At 51.5% G+C, this 25,310-nt stretch overlaps 1 protein-coding gene across 1 annotated transcript in view; it reads left to right on the top strand.

The window, feature by feature from the left end:
- Positions 1-25,310, top strand: part of SERINC5 (serine incorporator 5) — a 105,534-nt gene that overhangs the window by 47,946 nt on the left and 32,278 nt on the right. The window contains 3 exon segments of the mRNA XM_055126568.1: positions 649-816; positions 23,210-23,388; positions 24,066-24,148. Of these exon segments, the coding sequence (XP_054982543.1) occupies positions 649-816; positions 23,210-23,388; positions 24,066-24,148 (430 nt within the window).

The following is a 25,310-nucleotide window of genomic DNA, read 5'->3' as shown; positions in this document are numbered from 1 at the left end:
CTGCTGCATTCACTACCTGAAAGCTCACCCCGTGGGTGTAACTCTGGTAAACAGTAAGTGTGCCAGAGGTACCAATTCCTTTTGAGCTTCAAGCTACACACTTTTACTTCCTGCAGAGACGGATGGATGCAAACATGCATCGTTTCCTCAACCCTGCGAGGCACGGGGTTTCCGGGCCATTTCATATCTAGGCTCCTGGAGTTGGGGCAAGTCCCTTTCTTGGGCCCACTTTTGTGTTTTCCTCTTTCTTCCCATCTCAGTTTGTTCTCCCATTCCCCTTCCATCTCCCCCCTCCACGCTCCCCAGTTCTTGGTCTCTCCTCTTGCTCTCAGCTGATCCCAGAGCTCTTTTGTTTGGTGTGCGAGTAGTGATTACAGTGCTCCAGGTGGAACTCTGCCTTTCCTGTTTAATTACGGAGCATCTCCCAAGCCATGATGCATGTGTGCGAGTCACTCAGCACAGTCTCAGACCAGTTCTGACAAAAGCTTTGTTCCCAGCACTGACCAGCTCCCCTCTGGCCTGGGAGCAGGATGCCCCAGGAGAATGGTAGGTGGCCTGCAGGGTCGGACTGCAGAAGGCTGGGTTCCTGGGCTTGTCCGGCAGTGGAGCCAAGAGGCTGACCTTGGTTCTCTTCTTCCTTTCTCCCAGCTGGCCTGCTGCTGTGGGACTGCAGGCTGCTCCCTCTGCTGCGGCTGCTGCCCCAAGATCCGGCAGTCCCGGGGCACCCGCTTCATGTATGCGCTGTATTTCATCCTGGTCGTCATCCTCTGCTGCATCATGATGTCCGAGACCGTGGCTAAGGAGATGCGGGAGCACGTAAGTCTGCGTCCTTCACTTTTTCTTGCCTCAATGTCTGACGAGGGGGAGCAGAAAATGTGCAGGCTAGGTGATGCGCTGACAGACACACAGATCTAGGGTGTGCTGCCTCTCCTGAAACCTTCCTGAACCTTCCTGAAGTCTCTGAAGAGAGATCTCCTGCCAAGCAGGTGGGCCGGGCCTGTATGGATGCAGCCTGCTGCTTTCCCTGGAGAAGGCTTGTATCTGGGTTATGTGGTTTTTGCTTTGCCTTGTTTGCCGCTGTTCCATTGTGGAGTTGTGATCAAAAGACTGGAGACCCCCCCCAAAATTAGAATTTGGGGGTGTCTTTGTTGACACCAGCTGGCGGGCTGTCCTGTGAGGCAAGGGCAGCGGCCTTACAGCAGAAGCACTGGTTTTTATTAGGGAAAACCACAACCTGGTGTCCGGTCAGTCTCGTAAACACCTGAAGAATTAGTTTAGCTCACTAGAGCCACATCCTAGCGTCCGTAAGTCCACACAAGTGCAGCAAAGCAAGCATTGTTATAGAAGTGAGGAAAGAAGCGATTTCATGAAGCAGTTTGTCATCTTTAGCCACCTCCTTTAGGTCTCCGGCCCGTTGTTCCTATTTGCAATCTGTGATGGGCTTTCTGGCTTTTGCAGGAAGTTCAGTATACTTTATGGAATGGCAGAGTTAAATCAGCTGAAACAAAACAAAACAAAAAACAAACAACAACAATAAAACACTTCTAGGAAACTAAACTTAATCCTCCCTTTTGATCTCCCCTTTACAGTTCGTAATCCAGTGTGTAGTCTTAGAGACTGTGTGTGTATATGGTGGTAGGGCATGTCGACACCTAGCTATTCTTGGGGCTTACTCCTGATTCTGTGCTCAGGGATCATTCCTGGCAGGGCATTGGGGACCTTATGTGGTACTGGAAATGAAACCCAGCTAGGCCAGGTGCAAGGCAAGTGCCCTCCCTGCTGTACCAGCACTCTGGCGCCCACACTTCTCCTTTATCATAACAACAACTCTTAGTATCTCAGCAACAGTCTTTATAATATTTTGTTTTTGAGGGAATATGGTTACAATTGTGTTAACTTTTTTGGTGGGGAGGCTGGGGGGTTGGATGTGATGCTCAGGGCTTCTGTTTCTATGCTCAGGGGAGCATGTGGGTGCAGGGGTCAAACTGGGTCAGCTGCATGCAAGGCAAGCACCCTACCTCCTGAACTGTCTCTCTGGTCCTAGTGTTGATGGTATAATCTTGGTGTACAAAATTGCTGTACTACCACCACCAGCACCACCGAAGTGGCTAAGGCCCTCCTCTGTCATTATTGTCGAGCCATTTCTGTTCCACCCCATTCCATAGCCTCAGTTCTGTTGCCGGAGCCCAAACAATGTCTGTTTCCATTGGACACTGTGCAGTCCTGTGCTTTGTTTCCTTATTGAACACATGTGAGTGAGATCATCCCACCTTTGTCCTTCTGTTTCTGACTTTACTTGACCCGGGGTCAAGTAATCCCTCTCGTTTTCTCCACATTGTGGCAAAAGGCAAGAGTTCATCTCTTCTTACAGCTGAGTGTAGTACTCTATCCTGTATGCATGACTGTGATACCTTGATCCACTTGTCCATCTGTGGACATTTGAGTTTTTCTCAGATCTTGGCTATTGTAGATGGTGTTGCAGTGAACACAGATGTATATATATATCTATTTTATACCCTTGGGATAGATGCCAAGATGTCTCAAAATTTTCACCATTTCCCATGGAGGCTAAACCAGATGATACTCCCACAGTGGTGAATGAGGGTTGGTTTTTCTCTGCATCCCTGCCAGTGCTTGTTTCTGATACGATGTATCTGAGATGATTTATGTTCTTCTCCCTGGTGCTGCAGTTATTTTGATTTGCATATCCCTCATACTCAGTGCTGCTGAGGGCTGTTGGCCATCCCTGTGACATGTTTGAAGAAGTTTCTGTTCCTTGCTTTCCCGATTTATTATTTTTTTTAAAGGCTTGTTTTGTTGCGGTGGTTGAGTTTGAGTACCTCCCATATTAGCTCTCTCTCAGATGTCTATACAAGTGACTAGTCTCGCCCTCTCAGTGGGGTCGCTTTCGGTCGCTTTCTGTTTCAGCCCAAGCTTCTTGTGCACTGCAGAAACTTTTGCTGTGACTAGAGCTGCCGAGTAGCAGCCGTTCAAGCATATACTTTCAGCCTCAGAGAGAGACGGTGCAGCTTGGATAATCCCACAGTTAATGAGTGGACTTTAGGGGGATCTCTCCTTTTGTGGACATGCCACTTGCAGGGCGTGTGGTTCTAGGGATCAGGAATGGAACTTCTACCACTTCTTGTGCGGTCTGTGCAGAGGCAGCAGCATGTGTTGCTGATGGAGATACCCATGGCTCATTTTACTAGAATTTTCTTCTTTATCCCACAGTAGACCTCTTGATCACCCAGAGTACACTGAGAAAAGGGGAGGGTTTGTAGGGGCTTTTATTTATTTGCCTTTTGGGTCACACCTGGCGATGCACAGGGGTTACTCCTGGCTCTGCACTCAGGAATTATTCCTGGTGGTGCTTGGGGAACCATATGGATGCTGGGGATTGACCTGTGTTGGCCTTGTGCAAAGCAAATGCCCTACCCGCTGTGGCTGTGCTATTACTCCGGCCCTGTTTGTCTTTTCAACTTGAAAGTTTAGTGAAGCTTAAATCTGTGAAATGACGCCTTGATAAGGAGTAAAATACAAACTACAGATTCTTGATAACTTGCTCTTGAACCTAGCAGAAATATTGCTAACTGAGCTACAGATAAGCTGGAGGCCACAGGACTGTATTTTAAGAAGTGACTTTCATCATGAGTTAAATAGTTGAGGGGCTAAAGCTGTGGCCCTCTCACATGTGTGAGGCCCCAGGTTCAGTCCCTGGCATCACACACACAGGCCCCGAGTTACTCCTTTACTAAATCTGATGACCATGTAAGTGGCCTGCTTCCCAGATGCAATTGTGAACATCTCCAGCCAGTCCCTGTGCCTTCTGACAGTCATAGGACATTTAAGGAGCAAAGGCATTGACTGTTGTGGCTGGGGGTCTTCCTGGAGGAGATGATGTGTGTGATAAGTATTTAGATGCCCAGCAGGTAGCCGGTGACACAGGGTGCCAGGTTTGTTCTCAGCATCTTCCTTGTGTGCCCTCCGGCCATCACTGCTGTCCGCCCCTGTCATTATCCCTGCCCAATACGTGGGTGATGGAGGTGCTGAGTCATGTGTGTTCCATGCCCCTCACCCCAACTCTTTCTTTTTCCTCTTTGTTCCCTTCCCATCCTTGCTTATTGCTGCTATGGCTCACACACCCGCCTGGCGCTGGTGCTCGATGGGGTTCCTCCGTCAGGCTGCAGAGCTGTGCACACAGGTTTGGGGCTCACTGAGCTCTCCAGCTGGGGTGCTCTTGAGCTCAGGCATGGAAATTAAGGTCCAAATGCTCACTGGGACCCGTGCTTCCTGGCTATGCTGCTCCCACTGCTTTTTAGTGTGGTGCTTACTGGGGGCGGCACCCTGTGAGTTCACAAAGTGTGGGGGTGCTGTGATACATGTGCCTCCCCATCCTCCCCAGGCCTCCCCAGCAGAGAAACAAAGAGACAGGGGACCACAGACTGATGGTGGAAATGACCCACTTAATGCAGAGCTGCTTGCATACTTATAGCACATCTGAAGGGGTCAGAGGTTGTGATTGATCGTTTGCAGAGGTAAAACATTCCAGCAGAGGCAATTCTCTGGGGAATATTAACTCAAGGAGACACACTGTCTCCCAGGAACATCTTTGCTCTTTCCCTCTAGTCCTATATATCAATTAAGTCAAACAATTAATCAAACTATTGGGTCTACTTCTTATCAATACTCGCAGTTGTTTGGATAAACACAGTAAGAGATAAAAATCCCAAACTTAGTTCTCTTGGGCCCTTAGTTCTCTGAGAGCAAGCAAGGCTTTTTGCCCTAAGTCCTCAGGCCAGTTCATCTTGTCCTCCCCCATGGGGGTCCTGTCTCTTCAGTCATAATAGCTTGTATCAAGACCATGCATTTATGCTTTCAACTGTCCCACTTTGATGACGGGGTAGCTTTGCCACTCACCCCAGGTCCATCCCAGTCCCATGGTGGGACCTCCCTACTGGGATATTAGGAATTGCAGCAACCGAAGCCTGAGTCAAGAAATTATTATGGATGCCCAGGAGTAGATATATCTCACTCAGTCAACTCCCAAATATTAGGAGCACAGCATTAACGGTCTTTTTGTGTTTAAGCAAAGAACAGCATTGCTCTGTAGTAAAATATGGAAAGGCCATAGGGCAAATAGAAAAGCAGGGGCTGGAGTGATGGCACAGCGGGTATGGCATTTGCCTTGCATGTGGCCGACCCAGGTTCGATTCCCAGCATCCCATCCCATATGGTCCCCCGAGCACTGCCAGGAGTGATTCCTGAGTGCAGAGCCAGTGACCCCTGTGCACCGCTGGGTGTGACCCCCCCAAAAAAATAGAAAAGCAGGTACAAATACACAGCACTAAAATATGAAGCACTACAAATACAAAGTCTAGAATTACCAGAAAGTTTTGGCTTATAAGTAATCAAGACTGATGTAATGAACTGGAACAATGAGGGCTAAGACACAAAGGAAAGGTTAAAATTAAACTCAGGGGATAAGGGATGCTCACAAGAGCACTGTAAGCTTCCCTGAGAGGAGGAAAAGGGGCAGTTCACTGATGAAGACTAAAACATTTAGGGTTACTATCCAACAGCACCCCATCTTTGTGAGGCTCACATATACCCAGCTACAGGGTGGCCAGAAGAGACTCGTGCCAAGGAAATCTTCTGTTCAGCTCCCTTGGCAGTGGCTGGCTCTGGGGCCTTTCAACTCTGCGGCCTTGCCGTTGGGGAGGCTGGAGGGCCCAGCGCTGATCCTCCAGGTCCCCATAGCCAACTCCGACGTGGTAGGAGTTGACATTTGGCTGAGTATTTTCCTCGCTACTAGGCTGTGTAGGTGGAGAGAACGGAAAAAAGAACTCAGAGGAATCTCCTGGGGGAAGGGGAAGGCCACGGGCAGGGAAAGTGACCAGATCTTGCAGGAATCTCAGTGCCCAGCCGAGACGTTTGACTGTGGTCCGACAGCAAATGGGAATCCACTGTGGAGGCTTGCGTGGGAGGTGATCGTGGGCACGGGGCGCTGTGGGGAGGTGAGCCTGGCAGTGGCATGTGTGTGCTGTGTGCCTTAAGGTCAGAGCAGGGGGAGGAGGGTCGGCAGGGAGGAGGCAGCCCCGAGCCTCACAGAGGCTCCTCTGAGTGGGTCTGTGCCTGGCCCCTGAATGTACTTATTTAGAAATGGTTTGGCTGGGCTTCCTGCATTGGGAATGAGAACCCTGTGGGCGAAACCAATCCTTTTCTATCTTTAGGGGTTCCCAGGGAGCCCGCCAGCTGGTCACAAAGTCAGCTTGTTCGAGGCCTATAGAACAGAGGCTGACCTCATCCTCAGGCGGTGCTGAGGGCCTGTGCTGAAAGGTCCCCTTGTGGGCACTTGCTGGGCTCCCGCTGGGGTCCCCGCCCCCCCGCCCGCTCTTTGCTGGCCTGCGGAAATGTGGAGGGTGGATGGGAAGAGGAGAACGTTGTGCTTGCTCGTAGGGGCCTGGACGGGAGTGCGTTATTGCCGCTCACCTGGCATTGTCGCCTTCGTGCACCGTGGATGGGACTCTGGTTGTGGGTTCAGAACATCAGGTCAAGTGCCCCAAGCCCGCTTTCCATTTTCCTAGGCTTTAGGGTGGTGTCAAATGTAGCCTGTTTTTGCCTTTGAAGGGGGGTGGGGGAGGGAACTAGAAAATAAACATGGTTCATGTAAGCCAACAGGCAGGCCAACAGCTCCTGGCCCCCAAAGTAAAACAAAAAAGCCTGATTACAGGGTTAAAGTACTCGGAGGTGGGTTTTAGCAATAATCCAGAGGTTAAGGCGATGCGTTGCCTGCCGTTTGACCCTCTGCACTGCACACGTTCTTTCATTGGCCGTGATCCCCAAACCCAAAGTCAGGAGTCAATCCCGAGCATGGCCACGTGTGGCCTTCCCTTAACCCCTCCAAATCAGAGTCATGCTTTAAAAAAAAAAAGAAAAAAAATTATATATTTTCCAGTCGTGGAATCCGCCACCCCACTTTCCTTTTTTCCTACCTGCAAGGAGGTGCTGGACCAAACCTCTTCTCACTTGAGAAACTCCTCTTTCCCACGAGATGAAAACTTGGGCTCAGTGAGAAGGCTCTGCGTGCTGGGGGGCCGGGCCGTCCTGGGGAGCCGGCTCTGTCTCTGTCCTCCTCCAGGGCTGTCTCTCATCTCCACTGGCAGGAGCCGCTTACCGTGGGTCATTCTTGCCCTTTACCACGTAACTTAAACAGGAACATGTCTTGAGATACCCAATGCCGGGGGGGTTAAAAATCCATTTCAGAGTTAAATACTTCCACCACCCTCCCACTCAAAAAAAAAAAAAACCCAGCGAGAGTTTGATTTAAACCTCCTGATGTGCATCACTAAATCCAGAACTAACATCAGTGTTTGGAGCCCGAGGATGGCACTTAGCCCCTGGGCATGCTGAGAACCCTCACAGACATGTGGGGAGGGAGAAGGACCTTCTTCCCTGGGGAACTGGGGTCTCACAGCTAAGCTTGCGCTGGAGAAGGAAGGACAGGGGCCTGGGTGACCTCTGAGCGCTGGCCTTCCTCCCCTGGTGCTCAGTGTGCCAGCCCCCAGTAGAACCTAGTCTGAATCATGTTGGATCCGTTTTTTTCTTTGTCTGCCTGGCCCATGGTCTCTGCTAATTAGAGATGGGTGGCGGGTTGTGCCTGAGACTAATCGAAGCATTGCTTCTTCATTAAACATTTTTATTTTTTTGAAGAACCAAGCACATCTTTTACATTGTGGCAAACTTCTGTTGAATTTTAAAAAACTTTTTGTATAATTGCATACAATATTATATTTATTTCAGTTGTTCAACATAATGGTTTGATACTTGCACGCCGTGTGAGGCGGTTTTCACCATGTGTACCTCCTGTCTATTCTTAGCAGCTGTTCAGATTTGCCTGCGAGGAGTCTGTCTGCTTTCCCTTCCCGGGACTTATAAAATAAAAGCCCAGGGCCCGTGTGGCACCGGGGAACCTGTACCTCTTGATATAGGTATAGGTTAGGGAAGAAGGGAAGCAGGGACCTCATGGCGCCTGGGGTCTTGGTCTTCGTGAAGGAAAGAAGCCAGTCAGGAGTCTCGGTTACAGAGCTCAGCATGGTGGTTTTTACTGCACGGACCCTCTGAGGTACAGAATGGGTCAAAGAGAAACGGGTGCCCCAGGGAGGCTTTAGGACCTGTCTTCTATCTTCCACTGCTTCCCGGAGTCAGTCTCTCTGTGCTGTTTAGTGCTCTTCATCGGGCAGCTGGCATGCTCCAACCCGGCAATGCCCAGGGGTTACTCCTGGCTCATGCACTCAGGAGTAATTCCTGGCAGTGCTCGGAAACCATATGGGATGCTGGGAATCGAACCCGGGTCAGCCGCGTGCAAGGCAAACGCCCTACCTGCTGTGCTATCGCTCCAGCCCTGCTCCTCAGGTTAGTGAGGCTCTGTGCTCCTGTGAATGCCGGACTTCCCTTCCCCATCTAGCGCCCCTGGTGGAAGTTCCTCCCTGGTGGAAGGCCCCTCCTGCAGCCTCTTGCTGAGAATAAGCATATGCTTCTGGGGGTGGGGATGGGGAGAATTTGCTGTACCATGTCTTAGTGTTCAGGGCTGTTTCTTACCCCCTGTGATGCTCCTCTTTCCTCCCTCCCTCCCACCCTCCCCTTCCCTTCCTCCTTGGATCCTAATCTATAATAGTCCCTCAACTCATTCACTATCACCCTTTCCCCTCTAGTGATCCCTAATGCTGGTCTCTGCATCCCAAGGGCCGCAAACTTATTTGGTCTACAGCAACTTTTTCAGGATTAAAAAAAATAAATTGTGCCCCCCTTCAATCTACCTTCAAGGGAACCAAGGATGTCCCCCAAGATGCACCCTGAGGCTGTAACCGCATTCCCCCTCCACCCCCAATTATTCCAGTGGGGTGTGGGGGGCCAGTATTGCCCCCTTTGGAAAAGGCTGTATCTGTGGGTTTTGCTTATTTATATTGGGGGAGGAACCACACTCAGCTGTGCTGGGGTGGGCACGAAGCCCAGGGCCCGTGTGTCGCCCGGACCCATAACCCAGGGCCTTGCCCCGCCTGCTCCACACCGCCTCACTCCTACCCCGGCCCTTGTTGTGTTTGTTTAGTATTTTAGATTCCAGATAAGTGAAATTATACAGGATTTGTCTTTCTCCGCAGCAGACCCTGTTGTTGAAGTCTGGTTTAAATTGAAGCTGTGAAGAATTGGTCCTTGTATGGAAGGGGAAGGCTGTAAGATCTCTGTTGCTGATAGCAGGCCCTTTGGTTCCTGCATTGTTGTAGAAGGATTGTTTTCTCTTGGTTCTCCTGCTTGATCTCTTTGGGAAACCTTTTGATGTCACCCACCGGCTGCTGGCAGATTCCGGGTCCCTTTCTTTGAGGGAGCAGTGACAGAGGGACTCTCCGCTCCTCGGGGTGGGAGCCTTGGTTCTCCCTGCCAGGCCCCCAAGCCTGCCCGGGTCGGCTCTCCTGGAGTTGCTGTGACCGGGCTCTGGGCGGCCTTTCCTCAGAAGCAGCCCCAGAACGTTTCTTCTTTCTGGACTTGAAAAAAGAAAGTTGGAGCCCCAGCTTCCCTCCTGGGACGGCCAGGGATTTCAGGTGGTCTGTGTCCAACTCTGAGAATCTTCCTAGAGCAGGAGTGTCACTGGGCCCCCACGCAGGCCCTTGTTTGGCCAGTGGGATATTTTATTCTTTCATATTTCATTGTGGCTTGCTACCTTTAGGAAGATCCAGCCTGCGTAGCACCTGGCAGGCCCCGGGAAACCCTGCCTGTTGGCTTACACGAACCACGCTTATATTCTAGTTCCCTCACCTCTCCCCCCTTCCCCAGTATGGAGGCAGGGGGTAGATTTGGATGTTCAGCTCCTCAAATAGCTTAAATCCTAGTTTCAGAAAGGGCTATTGATGTCACATCGCACAGGAGGGTTTTCGTCTCTTTTCTCTTTTCTGATTTTTGGGCCACACTTGGCTTTACTCTCAGGGCTCCCTTTGGCTTCTCTACTCAGGAATTACACCTGGTGGGGCTCAGGGGACCATGTGGGATGCCTGGGATTGAATCTGGGTCAGCTACGTGCAAGGCAAATGCTCTGCATTCTGTCCTGTTTTTCCAGCCCAAACACAGGAGGGTTTTTCTTTATTTTCTTTTTTTCCCCTTCTAATTATTTTTGGTTTGGGGCACACCTAGTGGTGCTCAGGGACCACTCCTGGTGAGGCTCCCGAGACCATATGTGGCACGGGGGATTAAATTTGGCCAGGCTGCACTCAAGGCACTCAATACCTGCCGTATTATCAGATTTTCTTAACCCACCCATTTTGGGGAACAGTGTGGAGCCCCCAAGTGCTGTGTGCACAGCCCCAGGCTGGGGTCTAGAGGCCCTTCCCTATCTGTAACTCAGCCACCCTCTGGTAACCCGGCATTGCACCACCAGGACTCTGCTTTTGTGTGGAAACACAAAGACCCAGATATGAGGAGTAAGCAGGAAGGGGCTTACGGGGTCTCACCAGGCAGGAGTGAGATGCAATTCTTCCTGCACAGAAATGCAGGGGCCACCTTCGCTAACGTGTCCTTCTTCCTGGTGCCTAACCTCACTTGGGCCCTCATAAGCTTTCAAAGCAGACTTTTTCCTCAACTCTCGCCCTGCTGCTGTAACCACAAACAGGGGCCTCAAGGAGCGTCTGTTGAAGTAGAAAACGGGAGCAAGCACAGGCCTAGTATTGATTCATTCCGTGGCCTTGCAGATGAAGTAGAGCCTGCCTTTAACTTGTGTTTGGTGTAAGCGTCTTGTAAAGTAAACACTGTGTAGCGGGTTCGTCCCAGGACAGAATGCTCGGTATTCAGGCTGGCGCTGAGAAGGGGGGCTCCTCTCTAACTTTGCTCTTCCCCAGCCCAGGACAGGAGAACTGAGTACCTGAGCCCCCGCCTCGGGGGCTTCCGGAGCACTGATGCCCCAGTAGACAGATTTCTTTGTTCTTAGCTGACTTTTTTTGTTTGTTTGTTTCTGTGTTATAACAAGTGTTAAATTAACAGAAAAATTAAAAGCACACTCACACATTGCTGATTTTGTGTTTTGACTCTGGAGTTCTTTGCTTTTGATCCCACCAGATGGGGTGGTTTTTAGTAGTCTTCTCTCTCTGGCTGGGCTGAGTTCACTGTGTGGGTGTAGCTTATGTGTGGCATGTATGTGTCTCCCTGGGCACACTGCTGAGGTTGAGTATGGGTGGGTTTGGGCCTTTGGGCCTGTAGTCCTTGGCCAAGCAATTGAGGGAAGATTCTCAGTTTGGCCTGATGAGAGTTGCCCTTGGGGAGCTGGCCTGCAGACCCACCCCTTAAATTCCAGCCCACCCCCTACTCCCAAGTTGACTCCTGGCTGCACATGCCCAGTTTTATCCTTAGTCTGAGTTCCATCTGGACATACCCCGCCTGGGAAGAAGCCTCTCAGCTCCTCAGTATTCTGGCCTCTCCCAGAGGAAGGCCAGAGGCTGTTCTATGCTGCAGGCAAAAAGGAACCAAGGGACCCTGTTGAGTCTTCTTTGAGTCTGAACCAAAGGCAGAGAGGTTTGATCTTGCTCCGGTAAAAATGAACTTGTCAGGAGCAAGGAACAATTCTTACCATCTTCGGTCTGGAAGATCAGTTAGCTTGAATTTGGCGGGGAGGCCTTGGAGGTGAACAGGACCCCCTGTTTCAGAACTGGTCTGGCTGTGGGAGGTGGGGGGGCAGCAGGGAGAACTGAAGTTTCTCTAATCCTTGCAGCACCCCACTCCACCTCCCTCTTGTCACCATCAAAAACATCTGTTTGGAATAGAGAAGGGATCACTAGAAAATGATGGCTGGAGGAACCAGTTGGGATGGGAAATGCATGCTGAAAGTAGATAATGGACCAAACATGATGACCTCTCAATGTCTGTGTTGCAAGCTATAATGCCCAAAAGTAGAGATAGAGTATGGGGAATATTGTCTGCCATGGAGGCAGGGGGAAGGTGGGAAAGGGGGGGGGTATACCCAGGAGATTGGTGGTGGGGAATGTGCACTGGTGGAGGAATGGGTGTTTGATCATTGTGAGATTGTAACCCAAACATGAAAGCTTGTAACTATCTCATGGTGATTCAATAAAATTTAAAAAAATAAATAAAAAAAATAATAAAGATTAGAAAATCTCAATTAAAAAAAAATTTGTTAACCAGTTGTTTGCAACCAGGGCCTGAAGCTCTCTGCAGTAAGTAGGACAGACAGAGTTTGCCCATGGAGTGGAGCAGTTCTGGGAGTATAAACTCAGGCCGCGTTGGGATAGCCAGGCACAGCACAAGCTCAGCTCAGAGGCAGGGACTCTAGATGCTGCAGGGACAGCTACTGTGAGTAGTTGAGTCTTGGTGCTCTTCTTAGCGGTGTCCTGGGAAGGGTGGGGCCTCAGGCCTGCCGTGTGTGAGGCCATGCGTTCCATCCCCAGCACTGTTGGACCCCCAGGCTTGCGTGTCCCCTGGCCCACACAGCACGCAGCCTTCAGCACTGCTTGGCGAGTTCCTGGCCCCCAAATTAAAACAAAAAAGCGTGATTACAGGGTTACAGTACTCTTAGGTGGGTCTCAGCGATAATCCAGAGGTTAAGACGCATGTGTGCATGTGTTGCCTGCTGTGTTTGACCCTCTGCACTGCACATGTTCTTTCACTGGCTGTGATCCCCAGAGTCAGGAGTCAACCCTGAGCATGGCCACATGTGGCCTTCCTGAACCCCTCAAAATAGGAGTCATGCTTTAAAAAAAAAAAAGAAAAAAAATATATTTTCCAATCATGTAATCTACCAACCCACTTTCCTTCTTTCCGACACAGATGCCAAGGACCCTGCTGGTGCAGGGGGCCTACGTGTGTCACACATGGTTGGTCTCGGGTGGGGGAAAAGGCAGGAGTTGGCAAATGTACTGAAAGAGCCCCTAGCTCAGGACTGTGGGGACCCAGGGTTGTGGTTTGAGTCTCAGTAAAGGGAGTGGTGACCTGTGTGTCCCTATCCCCTGTCCTGTGTCCACATTGCGGTGTACTTTGGGGTCACTCACATTAGAATCAGCCTTTCTCTCTGCCCCAACCTGGGAGCAGGGTGGGGCTTGGTGGGCCCAGCTGGGGTGGTGGAGGTGGGGTTGGACGTTACACTGGGGAGAGACTGTTTCCACCATCTCGAGTCATTCTAAAATTATCCCTCAGCACGCCCACATTCATCAGTGTGGGGATTATTTTTGCTTCCATGGGCTGTTATTTGTGTTTGCAAGGCAGATGTGAGAACTTTTTTCCTGCTAGAGCTCTTGAGGGCTTCTGACCCACTGAGCCTTGAGCCTACAGCTCTGTGTCCCTGCCACTCCTCCAAAAGCTCTTTGGTTTTTTGTTTGGTTGTTTGTTTTTTGCTGACAGGTAAATTAAAACATTGAATTTGCTGCTCCGAAAGTGTCATACAGGAGATCACCCAGCACACACATCTTAGAGCCTGGGTTCTGTTTAGGGACAGCAGTGATCCCTCCTGACTAGAGACCAGAAGGCAAGACAACATTGTGTGTGTGTGTGTGTGTGTGTGTGTGTGTGTGTGTGTGTTTATGTGTGTGTGCGTGCGTGTGCCAGGGCCAACCCAGGAGCTGCTTTGCTTCCTGCTGCTCCTCTGGCTTCTGGTCTGCTGAGTAAGTCATCACCAGCTGTCATGTGCCTTTGAGATGCTAATTTCTACTTTGGGGGTTCTGCACAGTCCCTCAGCCTTCTCCGGGCTGGCCAGGGATGGGATGGGGGTAAGGGGACCTTCCTGTAAAGAGCAGGCACTGAGCAAACATTTTTAGCTTTGAGAATCTTCTACTCTCTAGCAACTCTTTAACTCTGCCCTTGGAGAGCAAAAGCAACCAGAACAATGTGCCAGCAAAGGAGTGGGCCGCATTCCAATAAAACTTTATTTACATAGACAGAAGCTTGTTGGCGTGGACCCACCTGGCTGGCCTTGGTGTGAGTCAGGCATGAGCATTGCATGCCTTCTTCTCTCTAAGAGGGAGTCTTCAGTGGTGAACATAGATTTTGTCCCGAGGGCACCAGAGTTCTTGTGTATATTGAAATTAACTCAGTGTGAACCGCTATCTGGTCCACTAGGGAAGAATAACACAGCAGGAAATTTAGTGGGGTGTGTTCATATTGAACTGTGTATGATTTTTTTTTTAAACTTGGCCTTTTTGAAATGTGAATGATGCATAGGCAAAACTAATCTGCAATTTGGGGCCTGAGAGATAGCTGAAAGAGCTGAACACAATTTTTTTGAGGTCGGACCACACCTAGCTCTGCGCTCTGGTATTACTCCTGGTGGTGCTTGAGTACTTCAGAGGATGCTGGGGATCAAACCCCGGTTGGCTAAGTACAAGGCAAGCACCCTATTATCTCTCCAGCCTCCAAGCAGCATGTTTTACTCATGGGAGGACCTGGGTTTGATCTCATGAATAATCCCACCACAGCACCACTGGGAGCGACCACCCCCCGCCCCTCCAGCAGAGCTGGGAGTAGTCCCGAAGCACTACCAGATGTGACCCAACCACTCCCTCCATTAATAAACCAAACCAAGATGTTTGGGAAGAATGGGCAGAAGAAAATGTTTATGTGGATACCCCAGTCTTACCACTACTGGGGTCTTCGCAGTGCCAGGCCCAGTGTGAAGTGAGGAAGATCCTGCATCAGGAGCCTGACCGTCTGCCCGGGCCTGGTTCTCAGCGTGGCACGAGCAGGTGCATTGCTCCGTCTCAGGAGCAGAGATGAATAAAGAGGGGCTCTCAGATTCTTGAGGTTAGTGGGTGTGGTGGAGGCTGACCTTTTTTTTGGCTAGATTTTCATGTCCCTAAGAAGAAAACAACCATGAATAGTCAGAATGAACTGTGACAATGACTGAAATAGCCACAGGTGGAGCAGCATGCATCCATTGCCCGTCTGTGGGCTGCTGCCGGTCTGCCCAAAGACTGGTGTCCAAAAGCTGAAAACCACCGGCTTGGGGACAGGAGAGATAGTACTGGGGCTAAGTTTCTTGCCTTGCACACGGCCTTTCCAGGTTCGACTCGTACCCCTTATGATCCTCAGAGCCCAATCAGGAGTGATCGCTGAATGCAGAGTAAGCCCTGAGCACCGCCAGGGATGCCCTGCTCCGCCCCTATACTAAGGAAAAGAAAGAAGAGAACCATTGGTGTTCCTTCTGCCTTTGTTATAACCAGGCCATGGGCAGGTGCCAGTGTGGAAGGCTGGGGCTGATGATGAATTCTGAAGTGGCACTCACTGGTCCGTGTAGGACGAGTTCCTTTTCCATCGCAGCAGGAAAAGTTCCCTCTCAGCTAGCATGACGTTCTGGTTTTCTTGTTCTCTGCTGGGTCCCCCACCAGTCCTAGAAGAATGCCTGCAGAGGGAGGTGGAGCTAGTGGCCGGAAAGGCGAGACCTATGCTGGAACGCCCGTGTAGTTTTGTGATGGAGCCGAAACATAGTGTAATTCTGTGAAGGAATGCCAAACTTCTGGCTGGTTCCTTTGGTTGTAGAGGTGCTGGGGGTGGAACCCAGGACCTAACTCGCTTGAGACACGTTCTCTATTGCTGAGCTACTCTCCAGCCCCTTCATGCTGGTTGTTGGTTTGGGGTGAGGGGAGCACACCCACCCAGCAGAGCCTGGGGGCTCAGTATTGGGGGTTGCTCCCCGTGCCGCTCAGGGGACTGGGCGGTGCCCGGGGTCGAGCCTGTATCTTTGACATGCACGTGTGCACATGCACACACACACACACACACACACACACACACATATAGAATGCAATGAAAGCAGTCTCAGGTGACTGCTTACACCGGTGCTTCTCCACAGGGCTTGAATTGCGACTTACCAGAGACTTGGGGACTGTACCCAACTCACTCTGCACTTGATGTGTCACCACTAGGTTCCGACGTGCCTCATTGGATTGGGGAGTCATGGAGGCTCCAAGCACATCTCCCCCCGGCAGGTGGCCCAAGGAGGAGCTCTGCCTGAGACAGCCGGGCTCTGGGTATGGGAACTCTCGGAGTGTCTCTGTGCTCAAGAGAGACCCCCCAGGGCTCCCTCAGGCCCCAGGAGGGGGTGGAAAAGGACAGACCATGTGTTCAAGTAAAACCAGGTTTTAAAACTTGTCATTTGGCTTTTTATTGCTCGTAGGTGAAGATGTGAGACCGCTCCTGTGAGTGCTCGGCCAGCCGGGCTGGTGGTTTGGTGCCAGCATCCATGGACGTGGTGCTGCTCTGGCTGAGTGGGGCCGGGGACCACCACAGTCCCTGGCTCAGTGCTCAGAGAACTGTGTTGCATGGGAGTGGCCTCCCGTGCCCTCTCGGGTGCTCCAGGGTGAGGTGTCGCTTTGTTTCTTGGACTCGAGGTCTCATTCCCACAACACCCACCTTGATTTGGGGGCCTGTGCTGATGGGCACAGCCCCTCAGACACTGCGGAGCTGACGGGTGGAGGGTGGCACAGACTCCCTGGCTCCCAGATGTGTGTCCCATCTGCGCCGCCGTTGCTCTCTTGCTCTGTCCTTGTCTTTCAAACCCTGTCCCCCTCCCTTGGAGTAGGAGAGAATCAGATGGTATCCATTAAAATTTAAAATGTGCCACGTCAATGGCCCAACTGTGTGTTGCTTGTGTAATTGTCAATGAATAACTTTTAGAACAATCCTTCAGCTCTCAGATCTGCCGGTTGGAGTTCTCAAAGCATGGGTAAAAGGCCTCGCGGCATTCTCTGCGGGCCCAAACCTGCACCCTGACCTCCTGCTTAACCCCACCCCCCAATAGGGGCTGGCCCTCCAATGGGTAGTGCCCTGCAATGGGCCAGCCCATTAAGCCTCCCCACACCTCTCTCCTGCTCGAGTCTAGTCATTTCCATTGCATGCCCCTCTTGTCATTTATCTCCAGGTGCCTTATCTTCTTTCATTTCTTGGCAGTGCCAGGATGGGCCTTAATTCAAGGCCTCACACAGGCCAGGCTGGAGCTCTCACCCCACCGTCACCTTATCTCTTGTCTCGCTTGCTTTCTGGAGTGCCCTGCCCTGGCCCAGCGCTCTGCCCACACGTCCCCTTTGATACAGTCACCGCCAGAGCAGCCTGTTATTAAGTACACTTCTGCCCCCCCCCCCCGCCCCGCCCTGAAACCACTCTTCAGAGATCCGTATCCTCTGCTTGCCATTGGAGCAGCTGCCAGGCTGGGAACCAGGTCCCAGGATGTGTCACCTCTCCTCAGACGGCCCAACAAAGCAGCACCCGGACCTGCCCCACCTTCCTGCTCTCCAAGCCCCCTGCTCTGTCTCTCGAATGAGCCGGCATTTTCCCGGGAGTGCTTGTTTGTCTGCTGCTGCATAGTTCTCTGGGAGTTAGAGGCTGCTGGGAGCTCACCTCCGACCCCTGGTGTGGCAGAACCTTTCGTGCTGTCCTCCTTAGTCATCCGGCAGGCCCGGAGTTGTCTTGTTTGCATCTGAAAGCTGACTTGTTAAAGTCTGACAGAAACACTAGTTCTGTGGCCACATTTGTGGTTGGTCGTCCAGGTGTTTGGAGCCATGAATGACATGAATGACGGGGTCCTTCTGTGCCCCGTATGCTCTTGAGTGTTGAGTGAGTTTGGGGCTGGGGGTGGGGAAAGCCATGGCCTTACTGATTTCAGAGCTGGGAGGATCACACAGCACCAGACCATGGAGTTTAAGTTCCTCTTTGATGGACAATGGCGCAAGGGAGACTTTTCACATAAAGATGTATAGAAACCCACGAAAGGGAAGTGAGCCCTGCTTGTGACTGTTTTTGTTTTTGTTTTTTTCCACCAAGACACTTCTCTTGAAAGGGACCTGAATGATTTACCAAATCATTTACCAAAAAAAAAAAAAAAAGTGTCTTTGTAGCCATGGGGCTGGGGGCTGACCTGGGGGCCATCTATGTGACACTTCGCCTCTTGGTGGTTAGTAGGTCCCTGTCGTGGACCGTCCAATTTGTCCACAGAGACACATAAACTCTCCGGCAAGGTTTGCAGGTGGGGGGAACATCAGTGAGGTGCATGGTTCAGAGATTCATTTTTAAGTAAGGAATCTTAGCCAGCAGTTGCAGATCTGGTTCTTCTTGTTTTCTTGTGTTGCTCATGCCCCATGCTGTTTTTTTTTTTTTCTCTGCTTCAGAGTTTCCTGCAGTGCTCTTGTCATTTGAGCAAATGAAGTGTGAGAGTCAGCTTTGCTAATGGGCTTCATTTTCTCATGCTCTTTATCATGTTTCATGGAAATACAGCCTCCTCTCCATCCGCCCCACCCCTCCGCCCCCAGACTTTCCCCTGCATCTGCGCATCTGGGCTTCTGGCACACAGACTCATGCCTTTGGGTTGTTTGTTCATCCCTTCTGATGTTTCCATGGACAATTGCTTGAGTTAGGAGCTGGGCTAGGGGAGCAGTTGTCCTGTGGAGCCACCTAATTTGGTGGCTTCTCCTCTGGTTCCCTCCTCTTTGAACATCACACGCATGCTGCTGGGTTGCACATGTCTTCCATGACTTGGGAGTTTGGATAGACTTCCTTTTGGGTGGTGACTGCGTTTCTTTCTCAGAGGCAGGTAGGCGGGTGCTATTTTTCTAGACCACAGTCACACACGTGAATGTGCCAGGAAGGGCCCACCTTACTGAAGGTACCTGTAGTAGATCCTTCTCTTGGTAAAGTCCATAGCTCATCTGCTACCTTCCCAGGGTGCTCCTCCCTCCCATGTTTAAACCAGAATCCACCCACCGTCAATGGGTCATGTGATGTGCCTGACTCCACCCCCCTATATTCTTTCTACACACTCAGCACAAAGGAAGTTTCCTCATGGCGAGGACTTCCTAAAGACGCGCTGACGAGCTCAGGGGACCCTTCACAGGGTGGATGGCACAGGGAGGGAAGCTGAGTGGTTGGTAGAGAAAGGGTTGGAAGTCCACATGAACTCAAGGGTCGGTTGTGGCTTGGAGTCTGGGTGCCCTCAGGGTCAGGGGGAGCCCCCTGCCCACTCACTGTGTGTCCTTGAACGCCCGATGTCAGCCTCCAGAGGCAGCGCCCCTGGCAGCCTGTCCCTGCCACCTCACAGCGTGGACGACGTGGCTGTTGAGTTGTGTTTTCTTTTTCTAAAACTGGGATGAAGCTTGGAACAGCAAATATTTAATCAGAGCAGATTCCTTTGGCCTAGTCCAGCCAGCTTGTTCCACGTGAAGGTTCTTGGCCTAAAAATACTGGTCACTGAAGGCGCAGCTGAGTAAGTGGCCCACAGGGTGGAAGGCAGGCCTGGATCTCCGGATCAGGGGCTCCTCCGCCTGTGTTGATTGTGGACGGCGACAGACAGCCACAGGCAGTCGGTCTTGGAAAACACCCAGGGCCTCTGGGAGTGACCAGTGGAAAGGACTGGGGGAGGGGCTGATAAAATGGAGGCTCAGGGCATTGGTGTGGCGCCTCAGGAGGAGGAAAATGGGTTGTGGCTGGGAGCCAGAGGTGACTGAAAGGACCACAGTTCCGGTGTGTCAGTGTGGGGCGGGGCAACTTGAGGTAGCACCCCCAGATGGGGAGAGGAGATGGGGGGTGGTGTGGTGAGGATTAGAGCGCAGTAAGGTCTGTAGAGGAAAGCGGCCGCAGGAAGGAGGGGGTACACTTCTGCCCTGAGTAGAACTTTCACACACTCAAGGCCATTTGCAGCTCCTTGTTACCTGGTCCTGAAACCTTCCTCTTGTCTGGACATGGGGGGCCTCCCAGGCTGTGTAAAAACACCGAAAGGTTGGTGGTTCGTGCCCACCCAGGGACGCCAGTTGTGTAAAAACACAAAAAAGAAAAAGAGAGGCGAAGAGGGGAGCACTTCACCGCACCGGGCACAGGGCACAGGGCAGTGGCTCTCTGTCTCTCCCACCGCCTGCGTTCGGTAGTCTCCAGCCGCTTCCCCCATCACGGGGAGATTGATGGCGATGATGAGGCAGGCGAAGAAAGGAACAGAGCCAAGCTGGTTGGTCTCAATTGCAGTTTATTCTATTCCCGTCTCCATTCTCCTCTGATTCTCCTCCTGCTTCTTCCTCCCCCCATCCTACTTCATTCTCCTTCACCTCTGGATCTGGATGTGCATCTAGCTTCTCCAGATCTGGCCCTGGGACTCGCCCTGGGACTGGCCCTGGCCCAGATCTGGCACCGGGACTGGCCCCGGGACTGGACTCCAGCCCACTCTCACAGCGTAGTTAAATCCCTCAGAATGAGGGGTTGGGGCTTACACATAGGTGTGGTTACAACCAATAGGGGTAAAATTCTTTCCCTCAGGGGATGCTTCTTCTAGGACAGATTCTCTTTCAGCAGGACACCCGCCCAAGAGCGGAATCCCATCGGTGTGTTTCTCCTCTCCTCTCCTTGTCCAACTAACATATAAGTATTCATAATATTCATAATATTAGTCATTTTGTGTATGACTAATATACATAGCAAGAGATGCATTAAGCTTATAGAATTGCTTTCCTGGGGTCATCTCGATTTCAGACTACAGTGCTCAGGCCAGATTAGTCTTTCCTATCCCTAGCAGGGCCCTAGTCTCGTCGTTGCTTTTGGATCATGACATGTCCATGACCAAGCTCTTAACTTATAGTTAAGCATTAGGCACTTTGGCCGGCCCATCTCGATGCCAGGGTAGCACATAACTCACCGCTTGCCCTGGGTCCGTTCCATCCCTCGTCAGGACCCTGCTTTTGGGGTGTGAGGAAGTAAGGGCTGCTGAGGCTTAAGTCGAGAAAACAGATGCCCGAGAGTGAATAATATTTGAAGCCAATTAAATCCCATGTTACAAAAGCATATTAACAACTGTCTTTGTCCATACACAAAGGATATTGCTTTAAAGTAAACTATTCAAAAGACATAAGGAGTGGAGAAAGGCAATATTAACTTACGATACAAGTTCACTGTCCTAGCAAGTTCTGACCTTACAAATTAACAGTCTCTGATTAAGGGAAGAGCTGATAAACTGGTAGAAGTGGTTACAGATAGACAAAGGAGTGGGAGTGACTCGGGAGCAATTTGATGGGTGTGACTGATATTCCTAAGCTCCTAGTGGAAAGGAGAGCAGGACATACCAATGTAGTCTAGAATTGTTTAGAGATTATTACCAGATAAGCCCAAACTCTGTGGCAAGGGAGAAAGGACAAACCAATGGTATCCTACACCAAGCATTGCATGGGGGGCTAGGAGTCACTCGTGCTACTCGGCTGAATAGGTCCAGGAGGTCTCAGTAGTTGGACCTGGTGATGCTCGGGGCAGTCAGGGGGCTGTGTGATGCTGGGGCTCAGATGCAGGCCCCAGGCTATGCATGGCAAGCGTGCCTGACATCTGACCTAGCCCCGGCCCCAGTATTGATTTTTAGAAATAGGAGCCACACCGAGCAGTGCTGGGGCCATCGTGTCCACACTAAGGGGGATAGGGTAATGGGGGGAAGCATATGTCACTAGGGATTCAAACTCGGGGACCAAAGTCACCTGCAAGCCCTATGCTCTGCCGGGTGAACCGTCTCCCGGGCCCTCAGTAACTGAGTTCCAGCATGTTCCGCCACAGCCACAAACACTACCTCCTCTCCTTGCCTGCATGGGCCACTTCCCGTGCCCCGTGTCTAGTCCTCGGGCTGCTGGGAAGCTGTTTGCAGCCCGGAGAGCCCCGCAGGGGTCCCAGCTGCCCTCTACACTCTGTTCTTTCAGTTTGGGTCTTTGTCCTCTCAGGTGTGCTCCCCAGAACCGAGCCCACCCCACTGCCCTTGGTGCTTGTCCTCTGCACTTTCCTCTTTGCTGTAAGTTTCACACACAGTCTCTCTCTCCCCTTCCACCGGGGCAGTCTATGGAGAACTGCCTGGGGAGGGCCATGCAGAGCACCGGGCCCATCTCTCCCTGGCGCAAGCTCCGCTCTCATTGCAGAAGAGCATTCCCAGAGCAGGCACAATCAGGGAGCCTCGGGAGACGGGACAGGGGTCTGGGGCTGAGGTGAGGAGCTGCTCCGAGCAGGAGAAAGATGGTCCTGGCCTACGCCCAGGGTTATCACCTGTCCTCGCAGAAAGGGGTTTCAGAAAGAGGAATCTCGAACTAAAATATCTTTGTTTGGGAACTATGAAAAGGCAAGGAGAGAAAGCGGGAGGGAACGCGAACACCTCTACTAGAGAAGGAGCGATGCCAGCCCCGGCCCGCTGGGGGAAGTGCCTGGCCCGCTTCTGCAGAAGTCACTTAGACAGTTTCACTGCTTCTCCCCGACTCTCCCACTCGGGGCTTTCTAGGTAGACACTCTGTTGTCAAGTTTTATCAGGTGGGAGAGCTGGGGACTTCTGAGAGTCTCTTCCATGTTCCTTTTTTTGGGCTGGCCACATCTAGTGTGACTTTATGCCCAGGGATCACTTCTGGTGGGTTTATGGGGGACACGTGTGGTCCTGGGGACCAAATCCAGGTTTTCCAGCATGCAAGGCAATACCCACTCTATCATCTCTCCATGTTCTTTCCTCAACCTTTGATTCTGCCTCTCAGGGGCCCACCAGGCTCTTTTTTAAATTTTTATTTTGTATTTTTGTTTGGGGGCTATACCCAGAAGTGCTCAGGTCTTACTCCTGGCTCTGTGCTCATGAGGTCATTCTTGATGGGGCTTGGGGGACCATATGGGATGCTGGGGATTTAACTCAGGTTAACCACGAGCAAGGCAAGGGTCTTACCTGCTGACCTGTCACTCCAGCCCTCCAGCCCTGTTCCTGACCCTCTTTTCTGCATCTCAGAGGCCTCATTGATGACTTAGGGCTGGTTTGGTTTAGAGATCTGGGGAGTAAGTTTTTCTAATCCACATTGCCAGGGTCTCACTTGGCTTCCTACCTGCAGCCAAGTTAACTCTCTGGAGGTGGGGACTGGGGTCTTGGTTTGGGAGTAAAGGAAGTAGCTTACTCTGTATTCTTTATGTTTATGCATTTCAAGAGAAATACATGTATCGAAAGCATCTGGGGTTTTTTGCTTAAGTATGATTTATAAAAACATTCTGATGCTGAATTTTTGTGATTCCTCAGGGTGAGTAAAAGCTAAGAATTGAGAGTTTTATTTGAGAATGGGAGTGAAGCCCCTGGGAGCCTGGTGCTCTCTCCCTGGGATTTGGGCTGGTAGGCTGGGGTGGGGGAGGCCCAACTGCCCCTCCCCAACCCCCTTCTCACGGAGCATGTCATAACAGAGTGTGCCGTCTTTTCCAAACTCAGATTCCCTTTTTTGAAGACATCTGCAAAAGCATCAAGGCGGGCGACAACTGTGAGAAGCTGGTGGGCTACTCTGCCGTGTACAGCGTCTGCTTCGGCATGGCCTGCTTCTTCTTCTTGTTCTGCCTCCTCACCTTCCAGATCAACAACAGCAGAAGCTGCCGGGCCCATATTCACAACGGGTAAGTAAGCACCTTCCCCAACAGCAGTGGCCCCGGCCCAGGGAGGAGGGGGGGGTCACTCAGCACCCCCTGGAAATCGACCTTCTATAAAGTGAGCAAAACAGAAATTCCAGGGCACTGTGTGTGTGTGTGTGTGTGTGTGTGTGTGTGTGTGTGTGTGTGTGTGTGTGTGTGTGTGTGTGTGTGTGTGTGTGTGTGTGTGTGTGTGTGTGTGTGTGTGTGTGTGTGTGTGTGTGTGTGTGTGTGTGTGTGTGTGTTGGGTCGTTGTTCCAGCACCACCGCGGGGACCCTGGGAAGCCTGCTCTAGCTGCTTTTCTCCAGTTGAGACTGAGGTCGGGAAAAGGGACCCTAAACAGGATTGTGAATCCGCTTGGTGGCCCCACAGTGTCCGAGTGAGGACTGCAGTGTAGACGGCGTCCATTTCTGCTGCTGAGACCTGCTCTCTGCCTGTGGTTTCTGCCTCTCCAGGGCGTGTGGCACCGGCAGAGGCTGTCTAATTAGGGGGGACGGCAGCTCCCAGTCACTTAATTACTTCCCCTCCATTTGGAGAGAACATTGGCCGGCGGAATCCTGACTCGGCACACATTCCCTCTCAGAGGGCCTTTGTCCGTCCTGGAATATCATTTAAATACATTTCCGGTGCGGTGTTTGAGTTTTGTTTTCTCTTCCCTCTCCAGCTTTTGGTTCTGTAAACTCCTGCTGTTGGGGGCCATGTGCGCAGGAGCCTTCTTCATTCCAGACCAGGAGACCTTTCTGAATGGTACGGTGGGGGGGAAGCTGGCCTTTAGGGTTTGATTTATTTTTTTCCCATTCTGTAGAATCGGTCAAGGGCGTACTCCAGGGCGCCATGGGTATTTCCAGTGTCTTAATGAACGCTTTTTCTGCCTCCTCTACTCACACTATACCCACCCTGCCTCCTTTCCTCCTCTCTTCTCCCCAATTCCCCAGTTCTCTCCTTGCCTTCCTTTACCTGTTCTGTTGATAGGGCAGGGGTGGGGGGAGGAGGCGAGGAGGGGGGGGTTTGGAACCATTTTTTTTTAAGGCCCTAAAGGAAAGCAGGCACTGAAACCTGTATGAAAACTGATTCAAGAGTGAAAAATGCTGAAAATAGTTCCACCAGATTTCCCCCCCAAATTTTATAGAAGTGCAAAGGTGGACAGAAACACCCTTTTGGAGAAATTTAGCAAACTTAGGCTCAGTTAGGATCCAGGGTCCTTATGTAGCTGCTTCTAAAGCTACATTGAGTCTTTGTGTTTCTAATCAAGCCCCAGGCTGAGGACAGAGGATTCCCCTTTGTTTCCCTGGATGTTCTGTTCCTGGAGGGCCCCTGCATGTTGATAAATATGACTCACACCCTATATTTCCAGTGAGACCTGTGGGGCTTTGGTCTTCCATAGAAGCTTCTGCTTTAGAGTCTTTTGGCCTCCCTTAAGCTCTGAGCCGATCCAAGGCCTGGAGAATAACTTGCCCTTTTGTTTCAGTCTAGGGCCTTGGGAAACTGTTATCTCCCTTGTGGCCCAGAAACAGCCGGAGTGTTAAGAATATAGGGAGTGTTAAGAATATAGGCTCGTTCTAACAAGGGCGCTTGACTAGGGGTATCTGAGGCTTTCTCCTTCAGAAACAGTTTAGCACATCAGTTTAGGATGCCACCAGCTGCTTGGGGTGGGGAGTGAGTGCAGGGCCGGGGGCAGGGGGCCTGCTCCTTGTGCAGGGTGACTCCAGACAGGTGGGTCTGCTGCAGCTGCCCGGCCATCACTGAGCCCTCGCCCTCGCCGAGAGCACCTCTCCACATCGGTGTGACCCACGGGCCCCTTCTTCAGATGAGCAAGAGAGGGGAGGACAGTCCACATTTCAGGGATCCTCTTCCTTTGTGAAGACACTTTCCCGCATTGTCAAGGGATCTCGGGAAGAACCCAGTGCCC

The sequence above is a fragment of the Sorex araneus genome, chromosome 1 (assembly GCF_027595985.1).
Source record: "Sorex araneus isolate mSorAra2 chromosome 1, mSorAra2.pri, whole genome shotgun sequence".
NCBI lineage: Eukaryota > Metazoa > Chordata > Mammalia > Eulipotyphla > Soricidae > Sorex > Sorex araneus.
Note: the sequence above shows the minus strand (reverse complement) of the source record. Positions and strands in the feature narration are given on the sequence as shown.